Genomic DNA, 17976 nt, shown 5'->3' on the forward strand with positions numbered 1-17976 from the left:
TCCAAGAAACCAGCCACAGATCCCTGGTCAATTTACCCTCTGGATCTTACCCACAAATCACACTGAGCCAATCCTTTAGCATCTAACATCTAAAGGTTTATTACTACAATAAAGAAAAGCATGAGTGTTAAGGTTGTTAAAGGATGGTACATTACATGCATCGAATCTCCCAGTTCTCGATGCAGGCTCTAGCAGAGATGTTACAGCTGCTGGCTTAAAAGTCCTTGTTGCACATCCTGGGATAAGGATGGGTCCACAGTTCTTTCCGGCTCTTGGATCCCTGCAGTGCTGCCTCTGGGATGAAGTGCTGAGCTGAGAACCAAAGATGGAGTCCACCACATGGACTATTCATCCCTCTTTCCTGGTCTCTTCTTGGCTACAGCAGGTCACCAGGCCAGCGGCCTATCCCTGCGTTACCTGCTGGCAGCCCTCAGGTGTCAGCCCTCATTCTTTAGGTGTTTCCTTGGCCCATTGAGTGCCATTGTCCCACAGAGCCTCACTAATTAGCATATCCTTATATGGGCTCTGCCCAATGCTCAACAACATGCAGAGAAATATCCAGTATTCACACAGATTACAGATTCCTAACTACACACACAGACATTATACAATCACATGAACAGCGTACATAGGATTAGCAGACAGTAAGCTTCTATTCAACACCCCACATGGCCCCTTTTATACCATTTCTGGGGCCAACACCCCCACCTATGAGTGCAGCAGTGATCTGGCTGCTTCCCTCAAATTCAGTAACGTGACACTCTCCCCTGGAGATGCCCGGGGTGGGGGTGGGGGGCGGTGTCTCTGGCGGCTTGGTTGGTCTGACAGGGGTGCTTCAGGCCCGCCTATCAGTCACGTGGGACTTTGTACTGGGTGGTGCTTGGTGCTACCCGAGGGCAGGGGGCGAGACTCGAGGCCCTTCCCAATCCTGGGATTCTAGGGTCACAGTTTGAGGTTCATGGTGACCCCTCCCCCCCAGGTTCACAGTAGGAGGCACCGAGGTGATTGGTGGCACCGAAAGACAAGCCCCGGAGGGGCGGTCACAGAGACCCGGGCTGGGTTCTCTCCTGGCCCGGGGACACCCTCTGGGCACGGGCAGAGATCCGGCGGAGGCGGGCCGAGCAGCCACAGACAGGGCCTGGATCAAAGGCAGCAGCTGTGACTGAGTCCCCAGGCTGTGACTTCGCTAAAGCGGGGTCCCGTTCCAGGAACCGTCCCCTCCCAGCTGTGTCCAGAACCTCCCAGGCCAGGTGACGTCACCCCTCACAGAGAAGCTCCCACGTTCCTCTCCCCTGCTTTGGGGCCAGAGCACGCCCCGCTCGTGTAAACGGGACCAACTGGCAGCTGGGTAAATCCGGGTTTTCACATGGGAATCAATGGCCCAGACCCGGTGTCTGTGTAATGGCATATTGGGGTGCGTTAGGAGGAGCCTTCCCAGTATATCTAGGGGAGTGGTTGTTCCACTTTATTCGGCACTGGGGAGGCCACATCTGGAGTATTGTTCCAGTTCTGGGCTCCCCTCTACAGAAAGGATGTGGGCGCATTGGAGAGGGTCTAGTGGGGGGGCAGAGGGCAACCAAAAGGGTGAGGGGTTTGGAGCTGGAGCGGATGAGGGATTTGGGCTTATTTGGTCTGCAGAAGGGAATGGGGGGAAGTTTTTAAGTCTCCGCATCACCAAGCCCTGACTGAGGTGATTGAGTTGGGTTTGATCCTGCTTTGACGGGGGGAGGGAGGCTTAGTGCCACGTGACAGGAACCCACAGCGGGCGGGGCGCAGGCTGAGGGAGGCGCTAGCGGGGTGTCCCGGGGAAGGAACCAGTCCTGAGCCGGGGTCTGGTTGCAGCTCGAAAGTCTCCGGTTGACTCGGGGTGACAGCGCAGCCCATGGCCGCGGCGAGCGGAGCTGTCCTGCGAGGCCTTCTCCTGGCCGCTGTTTGCCTCTGTGAGTGGAACCAACCTTGTCCCGTTCCCGGGGGCGCAGCGGGGCCGGGCCTCGGGAGCCAGTGAGGGGCGAGAACTCTTAGCGCTTGTGCATGGCTCTGTCAGCAGGGGTCTGTCTGTCCGCCCACCCATCCAACACACTTTGTCTGTCTGTCCATCCATCCACCCACCCACCCATCCAATATACTTTATCTGTCTGGCTCTCTGTCTGTGTATCCATCTCCATAAACTTCGTCTGTCCGTGTGTCTGTCTATCTATCCCCAGACCGCTCTCGCTCCTTCTCAGAGTGGGGGGACATGTCTCAGCCATTGATCTGTTCCTACACCCACAGCAATAAGAGCACAGGCCGTGGCTGGAGGGAGCCGTGTCTCTCTGTATCGCTGTACACGTAGGGACAGGCACTGGGGAGGGAACAAGAGCGGGATGGGAGGAGGTTGCAGGGAGCAGGCCGGACAGACAGAGCCACGGACAGACAGACAGACAGACACTGAGCCACGCTCACGTTCCCCACGGTCCCGGCTGTGATTGTGTCTCCCTCCAGTCCCCTGCTGCAACGCCCAAGTGACCCAGAGCCCCGAGAGGCTGGAGCCGGGCCAAGGGGAGGTCGCCACCATGTCCTGCTCGTTCACCAGCCCTTACCAGACTTTCTACTGGTACCAGCAGCTCCTCGGGCGCGGCCCGGCCCACCTGCTGACCGTCAGCTCTGCGGGAAACGCCACCGCTGAGCGGTTCATCGGCGAGCGCCTGGACAGCGGGAAGCGCAGCTCCCTGCACATCTCCGCCTCCCAGCTGGGCGACTCCGGCAGCTACCTCTGCGCGGTGGATGCACAATGACACCGGCAGGGCTGGGCCTCGCGCAAAAACCCTCCGCCCCTGCCGGACCGCTAGGGGAGGGGATGCGGGGTCCTAACCCCCGCGGGAGCAAAGCGGCACAAGCCCACGGAGGCCGCGGGGGCTTATTTTCAGCTATTGGTGGAGCCAATGTGGCCATAGTTTAAGGAGCCAGGGAGTGGACCCCAGATCTGCGGCCCCTCATAGACCTGTGTGAACAGCAGCCTCAATCCGGAGTCACTCCACATGCTTTCTATAGAGACTAGATCACAGGAAACCCGAGAAAAAAATTCATCAACTTTCCTTTTCTTCCTACATTGTCTACAACAAACTTTTTTAGTAAATCAAACCAGGGGGAAACCGGCTTCCCTAAGGGACCGAATACAAACTTGCCCTTGCTTGGAAGCTAGAAGATCACCCGCTTCTAGTAGCAAGAATAAACCAACAAACCTGATCATAATCCCCTCCCCTGGGAAACTCAGAAGGAAGTTCCCCCCCCCCATCCCTTGCGCAGTTCATACAGTTCCTCATCTCACCGGCAGGGGGCGCTGCAGCCCGAGCTCTGTGGAGACACGCTGGTTCGCAGCGCTGTTCCCCCTGGTGGCTTTCTCCTGAGCCGGGCAGGGCTCGGGAGGGACCCAAGGAGGGGTGTGTGTCACTGGGCCCAGCGGTGACGCCATCGCCGCCTTCAGCAGCAGCAGCAGCGTCACAGCGCGGGTCTCTGCCCGAACTTGCAGCGGTGGGGACAAAGCCGGAGCGTCTGTCCCGGTGAGGGTCTGTCCGACTGGAGGCAGAGACCAGCGGCGGGTTCCCGCACAGGAGCCGAGACCCCCTGATTTGTGGGGGGATGAGAAAAATGAGGAATGCGGCGATCGTGCTGCTTCTCCTTTGGGGTAAGATTGCTTGTTTCCAACAGTGCCCCTCTTAGCCCGCCCAACACAGCCCTGTCTCTGTCCCCCCGCCTATTCCACACATCACACCCTTATGCCCCCTTATGTCACCCAACACACTCCTTTCCCTCCGCCCATCGCACCCAACACACCCTGTCTCCGCAATCCACCTACCCCTGCTGCGTTCTCCCTACGGATCTGTTAGAAATGGCGGGGCGGCGACAGGAAGGGGGGAGATGTGGAGGGGAATCTACGCCTAAAGCTCCTGAGAAATGTCACTTTCACTGACCCAAATCTCTTCCTGGTTTTCTCCCCCAGGTGCCCCGGGCCGGGCTAAGATCCAGCAGCCGGGGTCGGCCGAAGCTTTGGAGGGAGAGGAACTGAACCTCACCTGCTCCCACGGCGGGATCCAGGGGTACGAATATATCTACTGGTACCGGCGGTTCCCGGGCCAAGGGCCACAGTACATAGTTCACGGATTAAAGGAAAATGCTGAGACCTCGGAGCCCGAGGGCGCCCTGCACATCTCCGGGGACAGGAAATCCAGCGCGCTGGTCCTGCGCAGGGCGCGGCTGGCGGACGCGGCGGTGTATTACTGCGCTCTGGGCGACACAGTGCGACAGCCAGGGGCAGACTCCGTACAATAAGTACCGCCTTGCCCCGGGCTGTGTGTGTAGGCGGCGGGTGGGGCGAATGGGAGGCGCGCTTCCATGTGGGAAAGGGGAGCGGACCAAACGGTCTGAGAAAAATCCTCTGCGGAGGAAAATGCTCAGTAAAAGGACAAATCAAGAAATAAACAAAGGAACCAGAAAACTCGCCCCACTCCCGCGGCGAAAACATTATCGCCGGAGATCGCCAGCTCCACAGAGCAACCCCGCACTGTGCCCTCGGCTCCCCACCAGTACTGCTGGGGAAAAGATAATTTAGTCTCACGTTAACTATTAAGTCCCGTTCTGCCTGGATAATCTCCCGCGGTGTAGCGGGGCTCGTCCTGTATTACTGTGTCACTTGGGCTGGCTGACAGCACCTGCCTTTGGCAGCCCACCCGTGTGCGCGGCACAGAGGAACCATTTAGGGAAAGAAACTTCAGGGTTTGTCTGTACAGGATAAACTTAAAGAAGTACAAATGGTCTGGAAGCACATAGTTCTTGGAGAGGGTTTGCGTTGCCCCGGTTATCCGGCAGAGGGCTCCGCAGGACCAGCCTGGCGCTTCTCTCCCGGGTCGGAGCTCTTGGCGGACAACCAGAGACATTGCGCGGCTCGGCACAGACCCAGCCGGGGCGGGGTTTGTCTCATTGACACCAGGCGGGACCCAGCCCAAAATCCAGCACTAGCAGCAGCAGCGAAGAGCGCGTCTCTCTCCCACGGTCTGCAGCGGTGGGAACAAGGCCGGAGCGTCTGTCCGGTGACGGTCGGTGGGGCTGGAGGCAGAGTCCAGCGACGGGTCCCAGCAGAGGAGCAGAGACACCCCGATTTGTGTGGGGATGGGAACAATGCGGAGTGTAGCGATTGTGCTGCTTCTCGCTTGGGGTAAGATTTCCCGTTTCCAGCAGCACCCTCATCCCACCCAACACACCCCTGCACCTTCCACCCATCTCACTCAACAGACCCCTGTCCCACCCGCCGATCCCGCAACACACTCCTGTCTCTTCAAACCCCCGCCCGCTGCCACGCTGCTGTCTCCCTGCGGAGCTGTTTGCACGGGCAGAGCGGTGCCAGCAATGCGGGAGTTTTCGAGGGGAATTTACGCCTAAACCTCCGTAGAAATGTCACTTTCAGTGACTTAACTCTCTGTCCGGTTTTCTGCCCCAGGTGCCCCGGGCCTGGCTAAAATCCAGCAGCCAGGCACCGCCGAAGCTGTGGAGGGAGCCGAAGTGAACCTCACCTGCTCCCACGCCGATATCTCGCCGAATGAAAACATCCAGTGGTACCGGCACTTCCCGGGCCGAGGGCCCCAGTACATAGTTCAAGGATTCAAGAGAACAGTCCCCAGCTCCGAGCCCGAGGGCGCCCTGCACATCTCCGGGGACAGGAAATCCAGCGCGCTGGCCCTGTTCAGAGCGCGGCTGGCGGACGCCGCGGTGTATTACTGCGCTCTGGAGGACACAGCGGGACAGCCAGGGGCGGGCCCCGTACAAAAATATCGCCCTGCCCGGGTTGTGTGTGGAGGGGTCTGGCGGGGTGATTGCGGAGGGGGGCGGGCGGAAGATGGGAAAGGGGAGATTAAGGGAGACAAGGAGATGGACAAAGCATTCGGGGACACATGGAGGTGATGGTGCGTTTATAGTTTTACCTAAGAAAATCCGATCTAGGAAGGAGGATGCAGAGCAGTGAATGAACAGAAATTCACCTTTCTCCTGGCACTAACCGGGGAGGCTGCTGTGATTCCTAGATTCAACTCGCTGGGAAGCGGGATATGAGAAAAGGCGGACCGGAGAAGATCTCCGCTTCTCCTGGAGAGAGAGACTAATACAGAAATGGGTCCAATGAGATAGGAAGGAGAACGGGAGGTGGAGGGATCTCTCTCTCTCTCAAACACACACACACACAGAGCCAGGGAACGTGTCTGCCTTGTATTTGGGAAAAGAACAGGCACCTTAGTAGCAAATATCACTCTAGGAACGAATTTCCCTCCCCACCCCCTACAGGAAGTAAGCTCAAACCGAGTCTACATTCATCACCTTTCACTAAATCACCTGGTCACACCCGCCTTTTCTCATCGCTCAGGAAATTTCTTCAGAGAGACTTGGTGAAGCTAGAGGCATCTCACTGCAGTTCCCGGACTGTCCCACCAGAGGGCGCTGCAGGATACGCCGGATTATACCATAAAATCTTAAGAACATAAGACCTGACATATGAGGTCAGACCAAGGGTCCATCCAGCCCACTGTCGTGTCTGCCGACAGTGGCCAAGGCCAGGTGCCTCAGTGTGAGGGATCACAACAGGGAATCCTCACGTGATCCCTCCCCTGCTACTCATTTCCAGACGCCATCCCTAACAGCAGTACATGGAGCTAACCTCCATTAATCTATCTAACACTTATTTGAACCCTGTTAAAGTCCTAGCCTTCACCACATCCTCTGGCAAGGAGTTCCACAGGTTGACTGTGCGCTGAATGAAGAAAAACTTCCTTTTGTTTGTTTGAAATCTGCTGCCTATTAATTTCATTTGATGACCCTTAGTTCTTAAGTGGGAACAAGTAAATAACTTTTCCTTATTCACTTTTGGCTGGAACCAGCAGTTCCTGAACCAGAAGCCCAAATTGATAGTGCCTGGATTCAGCAGAATTGCTCAGAGCCACGAGCCCAAGGGTGCCAGACAAAGAGATCAGAGTGCAGGTCCTGTGTAGGTTGCGACTGGCAGCCTCAGCAGTGTATTACTGCACTTAGAGTGACACAGTGAGCCAGGAGGGGCCCCATGCTATAAATATCACTCTACCTAGGCTGTGTGTCTGATGGGGAAGGGGAATGTGGGTGTCATTCCCTGTGGGGGAGAGAAGAGGGGTGTCAGAGAAGAGCCACGACTAACAGTATTTGGGACCAAATTTACCAAGGTCTCTGTGTGATTATTTATTCATAGAAGCGGCTCTTTCAGACTGGAAACTTTGGAAAACTTCTAGAGAAAATTGTGTTCAGAGAAAAAAAGGAAGCTCAGTGCAAAGGTAAAACCACTAAACAAACCAATAAAAAACCTGTCGCACTGAATGGACAAGAACATTATCTCGAAATATCAAAAGCTGCACACCACAACCCTCAACCCTGTCTTTTGTCCTCAACTCGCTACCAATTTTACTGAAAAAATAGGTAATTTCTTGTCTCATTAATTATGCTTCAAACAAAGAGGTATAAGGATCTTGCTGGAAAATAGTTTTTCCCCAAAACGAACCTATGTACCCTTCTTGGTTGTGCGCAAAAACCTTTTGCGCACAAAGCATCAAGGGAAAATATGCAAATGACAGGGGGACAAATGATCCTTCCCAGAGCTTGCCTCCTGAAACTTCTCCTGGATCCCAATCCGCTACCTTGGCCTAAGGCTGGATGCGCTCCCACACTAGATACCCCTTAGTCCAAGATCAGAACATGCACCCCAACATCCTTTTGGTTTAAAAGGTTGGAGGCCCCGGTTCTGAAGGAAAAGTGATGGGAGCTGAATTATCTTCTCCTTCTGAGAACACACGGACAGTCGCACTGACAGACAGACAGACTTTAGGGGACTGTCCTGGCCTTGGGCACCAGAAAACCGCTCTCTGCTGTGGAAGTTGGTTTCCTGGAGCAGGGGCGGGAAGAGCATCAGAACCCGCTGCCCGCTCGCGAGCCCACGTAGCCGCTTGGGGGCGCTGCGGGGCTAGACAATGAGACCCAGCCCCGTTCTCCAGCCCCCTGCGCCCCGCCCGCACTTGCTTCCCCCTCTCCCCGCCCGCCCTCCGTGGACCTCGCTGTGTCCCCTCCGGTTCCTGGCCGCGCCTCGGGGCGGTATTTACAGCGCAGGGAGACTCGCTCCTGGGCAGGTCGGTACTGGATGGTCTCCCGCACCGCGCCACGGGCCTTGGCCGGGAAAGGCTGGGGAATTGTCTCCGTTTAGACACAGCGGCCCGGCATGGCTCCAATGTGGCTCCACGCGGTGCTGGTCTCGGCGCTCCTCGGTGAGTCCCGTTGCCTTGTCTGGCTGCGCCGTGTGTGTCTGTGCCAGGGACCGTCTCTCGGGGCGGCTCCCTGCGGCTCCGGGGTCTCTGGCGCCCTGTCTAGACCAGGAGCTGAGTGTGTCTGTTCTCTGCTCCCCCCGCAGGAGGCACCTTTGGGGCAGACACCCTGATCCAAGCCGAAGGCAGCGTTGGCTTCACCCACGGGGACGGGCTGCGGTTGAATTGCACCTACACATTTTCTGGTACTCCCTACCTCTTCTGGTACGTGCAATATCCCGGTCAGGGCCCCCGGATGCTTCTGCGGGAACTGGGAGGGCAGGACTCGGACGAAGGGATCCGAAGACGGTTCAGTGCCACCCTTGATGAACAAAACAAATCCTTCCCCCTCTGGAAAGCGTCCGTCGAACTGAGCGACTCCGCCACCTATTACTGTGCTGGGAGCGACACAGTGACACGGGCCTGCATGAGAGCCGCTCAAAAACCGTGCAGGGGGAAGGATGTGGGTCGGGGACAGCGACTCGGAGATATAAACGGAACCTGGAACAAGCATGCTCCCTCCTCCCTCCTCTCTCCACAGGAAAAGGTGACGAAGGTCGCTGAACCTGTGGTGACTGGAGTCATTATCCATGTGGCAATTGCTGCTCCTTGAAGCGGCTGGCATGTTCCTGCCGCCCTAGAGCGAGGTGGGTCTCCTCATACTGTCCTTCCCAACAGACACCACTCCTGCAGCTCCCTTTGATGAGTGGAAGTTGAGAACCGTGGCCAGTAGAAATTGTGAGCTCAGTGCCTGTGGGTGAGAGGCAGCACATGGTGCCATGGAGCCATTGCTGTCCCTGCCAGCTGCTTCTGTCCCCTCCCCCAATACGGAAGCCGCGACCACCGCCGAGAAACCGGTTCCCGCGAGGCTGGGGAATTGTCCCCGTTTAGACACAGACCCACCTGTCCGGCATGGCTCCGATATGGCTCCACGCGGTGCTGGTCACGGCGCTGCTCGGTGAGTCCCGATGCCTTCTCTGGCTGCGCCCTGTGTGCCTGTGCCAGGGACCGTCTCTAGGGGCGGCTCCCTGCGGCTCCGGGGTCTCTGGCGCCCTGTCTAGCCCAGGAGCTGAGTGTGTCTGTTCTCTGCTCTTCCCGCAGGAGGCACCTTTGGGGCAGAGTCCGTGACCCAAAGCGAAGGCAGCTTCGCCATCTCCCAAGGGGACCGGCTGGATCTGAACTGCACCTACGAATTACTTTCCACTTATCCCAGTCTCTTCTGGTACGTGCAATATCCCGGCCAGGCCCCCCGGATGCTCTTGCAGGACTCGGACGAAGGGACCCGAAAAGGGTTCGGTGCCACCCACGACAAAAAGGACAAATCCTTCCCCCTCTGGAAAGCGTCTGTAGAACTGAGCGACTCCGCCACCTATTACTGCGCCGGGAGTGACACAGTGACACGGACCGGCAGAAACACAAACACGAACCCTACCAGGAGGGCGGTGGGAAACGCGCACTGGGCTATTGGGGATTTTCTACCTGCACAGGATAAGCGTAGGGAGACAGAAAGTGAGATGGGCCCATTATCTCTCCACCCTCCTTTTGCGCAGCCGCGAAGACTATTGGGTGGGTCATTGGACTCTGTACAAGATTGTTCGCCTCTCAGGCCACCGGTCTCCATGTGCGCGCGTGTCGCCACGTGGGGGCGCTGTTGTACCGAGGACCAATAAACAGAAACAATTTATCTGAAGTCTGTCACTGCTTCTCACGCCCCCACCTCTGATGTCCCAGCTCAGAAACCTTTCCCCGGCAGACTGAGCCGGATCCAGGGGAGGAGGGGAGCTCCCGCTGCCCCCTGCAGAGGCCAGATTCAAAGGCAAAGACATCTCCCTGGCGCTGGGATTTGGCTCCAGGGTCTCTGGATTCCCTGGCACCCCGCAGGATGCGTCCGCCTGGGCTTGCAGCGACTCTTCTCCTCCTGGCTGCTCTAAGTGAGGGGGGTTTCTTTTCCCACCCTGAGCTTCTAGGACAGACCCGGGCGGGACTGCCACCCGCCTGGCGGGGCGGGTCTGTCAGTGTGCGGTTATTGAGACTGCGCGTCTCCGCCCTGTTCCAGTGAGCCTGAGGGGAGCCGGTGTGTGTCTCTGTGTTGTGTGTCCAGTGAGTCTGAAGCCAAGGAGCCGGGGAGTGTCTCTGTGTTGTGTGTCCAGTGAGCCGGTGTGTGTCTGTTGTGCGTCCACTGAACCTGAAGGAGCTGGGGTTTGTCTGTTGTGTGTTGTGTATCCAATGAGCCTGAGGGAGACGATGTGTGTCTTTCGTGTGTCCAGTGAACCTGAGAGAGTCCGTGTCTGCTCCGGGGAGCGATCCTGGCTCTAATGCAGAACCAATAAACCCAGAAGCCCCGCAGCCTCAGTCGCAGCTTGTTCCTGGTGTGTGTGGTGCCCGGGGGGAGAGGCTCGCTGGGTATTTCCAGACTTGGTGTGTTCTCCCCCAGGGGTTGCGCTGCGGAAGGACATACACGCTGTTGCCTACTCGCAGCGAGGGGGGAGGGGCCTGGTGTGCGTGCGGGATAACACGCCCTGTTTGATCGCGCTGGCCCCTGCTGGAAAGCAGCTGCTCCAGGCCCGAGTTTAGCTCTGTCGGTGCGTCTGGCGGGCGTCTGTCTGCTGAACCCTCGCGGGGTGTTTTCACCGCGTGTCTGTGGGGCTCCTCCGCGTGGCCGCTCAGCCCGACCGGGACTCTCCCGCGTGGGGTGGCCCTGGCCGCAGGGAGGGCGTTCCCGGCTGTGTCGGTCCCTGTACGGGGCCAGTTCTCGGACCGCGTCATTCCCCCGCTTTCCTTCCTGCAGAAGAGGCCTCCAGAGCGGCCGGGATCCACACCGGAGGGAGCCTGGTCCTGTCCCAAGGGACACACACCTTTCTGGAACAAAGTTCCGCTTTCCCGAGTGGGAGTCCTCTTGCCGAACTCCTCGCCCCCTCCCCGCACGCAAACATCCGACACAAACAAGGGCGGGGCCTAGTGAACTAGGCAGCCCCACAGCCACCCGGCTGAACCAAGCATCAGCACCTCAGACAGCGCCTCCCGGGCAGCGCCCGCCCCCGCCCAGCTGCGGCCCCTGAACGGACCAGACAGACCCGGCATCTTCCGATCATAGCCCGATGCGGCTGCTCTGTTCAGTACAGACCCGGGCACACGGCTGGGCTGGGGCAAACTCCCATCCAGCCCCGTGTCCGGGCTGCCCACAGAGGCCACGGCCGGGTGCCCCCGAGGGAGTGAGCAGAGCCGGGACCGGCCCAGGGGGCCCTCCCCTGTCCACTCCCAGACCCTCAGTGGGTCCCATTGGCCCGCGGGATTCTGGAGAGTCTCCCCTCTGCGACCAACCCACCAGCCCCTCCCGCCCCGCGAACTCAGCGTTCCCCCTCCCCAGGCTCCGCCTGTCAGCACCGGGGTCCGTGTTTCTCCCTCAGTGACATCCCATCGCCCCGGGACCCGTCTCCCTCCCCCGCTTGCACCCTCTGCTGCCCCGGGAAATCGTAGCCGCTCGCTCTCGGCCCCACCCCGTTCACACCGGTGCGGCTGCGGCTCCGGGAGTGTCATAGGGGAAGGCCCCGCCCGCTCGGGGCTGTTGGCTCCCACCCACGCGGCCGAGCAGGGGATACAAACAGCCACCCCCTGCCCCGCAGCTCCGCCCCGGCTGTTTGCAGGGGGCAGTGAGAGAGGGAAAAGCGGGCCCCTCGGAGCTGGGGGTTTGCGGAGACTCGAGCGGATCGGAGGACGCGCCTGAAACTCGCCGCCATGCGCCTCAGCCCCGGGTCAATTCTTTTGCTGGGGGCGATTTCAGGTGAGGCGCATTTCCTGGCGGGGGACCCTTTCTCCGGGCACCGCACCCACCCCAGCCCCGCTCGGCCGGCTCGCGCGGGGAAGGGATATCTGGCGAGTTGGCTGCATGCAGAGCAGCGAGGGTCCCCCCACACTCCGGGCCGCCCGCGCCTAAATCCCCTGGGCTACTGTCAGCACTCTCCCCCGTCACAGGGTTTGCAGTAACGGTTTGTTCCTTCCCCTCCACCCCAGGGACCCTCGGAGACTCGCTCAGACAAAGCGCAGGCCCCGTGCTGGTCCAAGCGGGAGCCCCTCTGGTCATTGAGTGCACCCACGAGTCCGTCGTGTTCCCTTACCTCATGTGGTACGTCCAGCGCCCCGGCGAAGCACCGGTCTTGTGGCTGAGAGATAAGGCCTCAGGGGGCGGCCAGGACCCCGGGGACTCGCGGGGCTTCTTTGCCCACCACGTCCAGGACGAGAAATCCTTCCACCTGCGGAAAAACACCAGCGAAGTGAGCGACTCCGCGCGCTACTTCTGCGCCTTCAGCAACACGGTGGTTGCAGCCCGCAGGGCAGCCGGACAAAATCCCAGCCAAGGAATTTCTGTCTCAGCCCAGAGCCCCGCGCCTGCGCTGCCTCTCCCCGCCCCCCAGCAAGCCAGGCTAAATAGCCCCCCCTCCTCCCTCTGCGCCCCGGGTCTCGTCCCGGCCAGTCTCAGCGCCACGGCGGGTCTGTGGGGAGAGAGAAGGCTACGGGCACACACACACCAACCGGCCCTGTCTCTCTCGTTTTGCGTCAAGGAGTCACAGGGTCGGTTTGGCCCCTTTCAAGAGCACCCAGCCCCCCCCCTCCGCCACCCCAAGGGATGATGCGTCCAGCGGCGGGGTCAGTATCGGTGGTTGGGGGTAAAGAAGCTTTGGACACTGGGGTTAGGGTGACGAGTTGAAGGCGGTGATGCGCAGGATTGAAATGGAGACAGGAAACACGGTACCAGGGGTTTCATACACCCCAGCCTCCTGTCGCCGGGAATGACAGAAGAAGTATGAAGAAACTCGCAGCAAAACCCACCCACTGGGGATTTCTCCTGAACTCCCGAGAGCCAGACGCGGGCTCCCGCCCCGAGAGAGAAGAAGTTAGCGTGTTCCAAAGCAAAACAAACGAACCCACAAAACCACGAGAGACTGTAGAAGACACCCCCTGCAGCCCCGCACGTTCCTCATGGGTGGGACCTTTCACCTGCGAAGCCTTATACCGCTGTTTATTTGTACCTCTGGGCCCCTTGCGCCAGTCACGTGGAGAAGCGGGAGGAGCACACGAAAGTTCGTGATCCTAACTACCTGCTTTGTTAGGCTCTGGGGGGTTCTGGGACCCTCCTTTGTTTTTTAATTGTTTCCGGTTCCAGACTGACAGGGCTGCCCCTCTGAGCCTCTTACCAGTGACAGAGAAAACGTCTCCCCCCACGCGGTGGCGGTGTCCCTCGCGATGGGCATTTCCGTCTGTCGGTGACACGAGAGAGGCCGCGCCCCAAGGAGAACGGTCTCGCCTCGCCCTTGTTTTCATCCGGGAAAGGAAGAAGAAACAGCTTCCCGGGGCGCAGAGCCTCCAGGACCGGGCTACTGAAACACCTCGGTCGCCGCCAGGAAAATGCCCCTCCCTGCCCATGTGCTGCTCGCGCTGGGCTTTGTTTTCAGTGAGTACGGGCCGTCCCGGGGCAGTCCCTGTTCTATTTCCAATTTATACTCGGCTCTTTTCACTGGGTCTGTTCTAGTCTGTTCCTTACAGTGCTCAACCCGCCCGGAGTCACATGGGAAACTGGGGAGGTGGGGTTCAACATCCTATCGCCACTAGAGGGCGCCCCGCCCCTTCGCATCCCCGCCTGTTCCCGCAGCCCGCAGCCCGCAGCCCCGGTCACGCGGCTCGTGCTGAGACATTCAAAGAGTCTGGCGCGCGGGGCGCGTCACACGTGGGGCTGGAGGAGACGCGGAGGGGGGGAGCCGGGTCCGTCTCCGGGCGCGCGAAGGATCCGTGTCAGAGCCGAGGAAGGAGACATCCGGGAACTGCCTGCAGCGCGGGAGGCAGCTCCAGGGGACCTCGGAGCCGCACGATGCTTCGGTTCGTGGCCGTGCAGCTCTGGCTGCTGCTCCCGCGGGCAGGTGAGACACAAAGCGGGGCGCGGGCAATGGTGGAGACACGAGAAAGGTCCCTCGGGAAGGGCGCCGCAGGGGAGTTTTGTTCCATTCACAGGGAGACTCCCAGGGGAGTTTCGAGTGGGCGGAGGGGTTTCAGGAGCGATTCGGAGCTGAGATTTCCGCGGGCGCGGAAGGAGCTGAGGGCTCCGGTTGCCCGGGGAGTTGTAAGTCCCAGACCCACTCACAGCTGGTGAATGTCTCTCTCCCCCACAGCTCGGGCACAAGGTGACTCCGTGGCCCAGTGGCCCCCAGAAATGCGGATCTCCGAGGGGCGAAGTGTCACCTTGCACTGTAATTTCACAACTAGTTACTCAACCCCCGAGCTCTTCTGGTACCGGCAGGATCCGGATCAGCCCCCCCAGCACATCCTGACTAAAACCAAGTTTGATTCTCCGGAGGAGACGCCGGCCCAGGGAAAATTCTCCGCGACTTTGAACATGGGGAACAAGACGGTGCCCTTGCGGATTGAGAAGGTGTCGCCCCAGGAGAGCGCCACGTATTTCTGTGCCCTGAGACCCACAGTGCGGGGCAACCGCATCTCCGCTCCTACAAAAACCCAGCGCGGGGTTGTGCGGAAATAGCACTGAGCCATAGACACTGGGCTGGGAAGGGGGGATCTCGGGAGGTCGCCTAGCCCAGCACCCTGTGGGCAGACAGGACCGAGCGAGTGGGGATTTACCGGGGGAGAGTTTGATCCCCCTCGGGTCTGGAAAATAAACTTTTTTTCTGTATGATGTTCCGTTAACGCAGTTTACTGTTTGCTTTTCCCCGTGACACTCTGTTAAGTTTGTCTTAGCAAATCTACCCCGTACACTTTGTCCAACTTTGCTGTATCGCCCCCGGTGTCGGATTCTTAGTGGAGATTCCTTAGATTAAAACACGTTTCTGACTCAAAAGAAACCATGGCCCCTGGAAGGGAAGCGCCGTACCGTGTCCCTGCTGTAATGTCACACGGAGGCTCCCCCACTGCTGGTCAAGGTCACAGTCTAGGGAAAAGGAGACTGTCAACACCCCAGTAACTGCTCCGTCACAATGGGCGTTTGTCTCACCACGGGACACTTGGCAGGGCATTCACCCCGCCCCTTGAAATTACCTCCCAGTCCACCTCTCCCCACCCCAGCCATTTTAATTGAAACCAACCTGGCCTCACTCAACCCAGCCCAGGGGGATCCTGTTTCCAGTGGGATTGGTCCCAGCCCCACCCAGTCCAATCCGGCCCAGGGCAGAGCAGCTTCTCTTCATGAAATTCCACCCCAACCCCAAACTGCTGGGAAGCATCCTGGGCACCCAAATGTACCAGTAGTCAGTTGAGGGTTTTTAACATGGAGTCAGCAGGCCTAAATGGAGGCCTGTAACATGAAAACAGCAACAGGCTGTGACGTAGTGTTGGTACTTTGCTGGTTGCTAGGCTTGGGCTGTGGGTGACCCCCACTGCCTGCTGTCTGTACCACGGCCCAGCAGAGTAGCTGATGGGTCAGGAAGGTATCCTATTCGACTGGTTACCTCCCAGGGAGAGGAACAAAGGGAGAAAGGGGAGTGTAGCCCCTGACTAGGGGGCAGTGCTGGAAGTTGGGCAGTTTCTGTCTGGTATCATGGAGAAAGCAGCCTAAATAAGGGGCTGGGATTTAGGGGCCCAGTCTCCCCCATCTCAAGGGGGGCTGAGGCATCCTAGGCTGGCCCTGTCACCAGATTACATCTGTGCTGTGCTGTATCCTGGAGAAGCAATAAACTCCCCTGTTCTACTGGCTGGTGGAGTCTATTCATGTCATTATGAGGGTGCAGGAGTTGGGTGACCCCTGATGTGCCATCACACAGGCCTGCAATTTAGTGATCAAAACTTTGGTTCAGTAACACACCAGGCAAAAAAAAGGCCCTGTTGGTAATTGTGAAAGTTAGGTGGAGCATGGAAGGACATAGGGAGGCAGGGAGAACAGACTGTGAGGGAGGAGTGCAAAATGAGTACAAAGAATTAGGAGAGAAGGCTATGAATATACTGATCCTGTTTGCAAGGTCTTTTTTGTGCCAGTCAGGGTTTTCTGCAGCTGCTTGTATAAAAAGCAAATATTGCTGAAAAGTAAATATGGAATGAGAAGTGAGAGTGGCTATCTCAACAATGAAAAAATTATGCAGTAATAAGCAAGCTCATCCATCACAATAAGACATGTTTCCAAATTTGATATTTTTTATCTATTTCCAATAAAAAAATTAGTTATCTAACGATATTGGCATATTTATTTCTTGCCCAATCCTAATCCCAATAAAATGATTAGCTTTACTAGTGGAGCAGTGAGGGTGGGGGTCACTATGATGGCGTGTTGGGGTTTCCCCGACTCCTGCACCCCCAAAATGGCATGAACAGACTATGCCAGTCAGTAGAATAGAGGGTGTTTATTGCTTCTCCAGGATACAGCACAGCACAGATGTAATCAGGTTACAGGGCAGGCCTAGGATGCCTCAGCCCCCCATTGAAATGGGGGAGACTGGGCCCCTAAATTCCAGACCCTTCCCTAGGTTGTCTCCTCCATGATCCCAGACAGAAACTAACTAACTAACTTCCAGCCCTGCTGCCAGCCAGGGCTCCACTCCCCTTCTTCCCATTGTTCTGCTCTCTTGGAGATAACTGGTCAGACAGGTTCTTAGCCCCCCTGCATAATGACTCATCCCCTGCCCTGCTGGGCCCTGCTGCAGCCAGCAGCCAGTGGAGGTCACCCACATCCCACTGCCCAGCATAGCAATCAGCAAGGTACCCCACACTACACCACAGTCATACAACTTCATTTAGCATTTTAGGGGCTCCTGGAATCAAGAAGTTTGAGAACCCCTGCTCTAGATAAAGGCAGCACTTATAGTTAGGCACCTAGCTGAAAGTTTATCATCACCGACTAATAGGGGTCCTGTCAGGAACCCATGGGGACAACCCCAAGAAACCTGACCAGACGACAGTGGTAGTAGGGAACACTGACAGTACGACACGGAATATCGATGAGAATCAGACACTGAGTACCTGGCCCCCAAAGTCAGTAGGAACCCCGCTGAGGGGCCTAGACTCACAGCGGGTCAATTTTTTTGGGGGGGGGGGCGATTCCCCAATGCGGGTCCCCGCCCTCTTGTGCAGACCCACAACAGCAGCCTCCCATCCTGGACCCCTCTGGCGAGAGGCCCCCAGAGAAACACCCCGTGGGAAAGACACGAGTTTCTCCAGGGTCCTGCGCCGGGCTCCCCTTCTTCTCCAACTGCCACTAGAGGGCGCCCCGCCCCGTCCCATCCCCGCCCGTTCCCGCAGCCCACAGACCTGGTCACACGGCTCGGGCTGAGAACTTGAACGAGTCTGGCGCGCGGGGCGCGTTACACGTGGGGCGGGAGGAGACGCTGAGCGGTGGGAGCCGGGTCAGTCTCCGGTAGCGCGAAGGATCCGCGTCAGGGCCAAGCGAGAAGACATCCGGGAGCTGCCTGCAGCGCGCGGGGCAGCCCCAGGGGACCCCGGAGCCGCACGATGTTCCAGTTCGTGGCCGTGCAGCTCTGGCTGCTGCTCCCCAGCGCAGGTGAGACAGAAAGCGGCTCGTGGGGCGCGGGCAATGGCGGAGACACGAGAAAGCTCCCGCGGGAAGGGCGCGGGGGGAAGAGGGGGTTATTCCCTCCCCAGGGGAGTCCCGAGTGGGCGGGAGGGGATACAGGAGCGATTCCGAGCT

General features: G+C 58.5%; 2 gene segments (V, D, J or C); both read left to right on the top strand.

The window, feature by feature from the left end:
- Positions 1 to 3933: 3933 nt before the first annotated feature.
- On the top strand, positions 3934 to 4308 carry LOC149520936 (T cell receptor alpha variable 26-2-like). The segment is given in 1 exon segment: positions 3934 to 4308. A coding segment is annotated over 1 exon segment (375 nt).
- Positions 4309 to 14058: 9750 nt separating this feature from the next.
- On the top strand, positions 14059 to 15289 carry LOC149520937 (T cell receptor delta variable 3-like). The segment is given in 2 exon segments: positions 14059 to 14251; positions 14501 to 15289. Coding segments are annotated over 2 exon segments (417 nt in total).
- Positions 15290 to 17976: the final 2687 nt, after the last annotated feature.

This window comes from Pelodiscus sinensis, chromosome 30 (assembly GCF_052426305.1).
Source record: "Pelodiscus sinensis isolate ZL-2025 chromosome 30, ASM5242630v1, whole genome shotgun sequence".
Classification (NCBI taxonomy): domain Eukaryota; kingdom Metazoa; phylum Chordata; order Testudines; family Trionychidae; genus Pelodiscus; species Pelodiscus sinensis.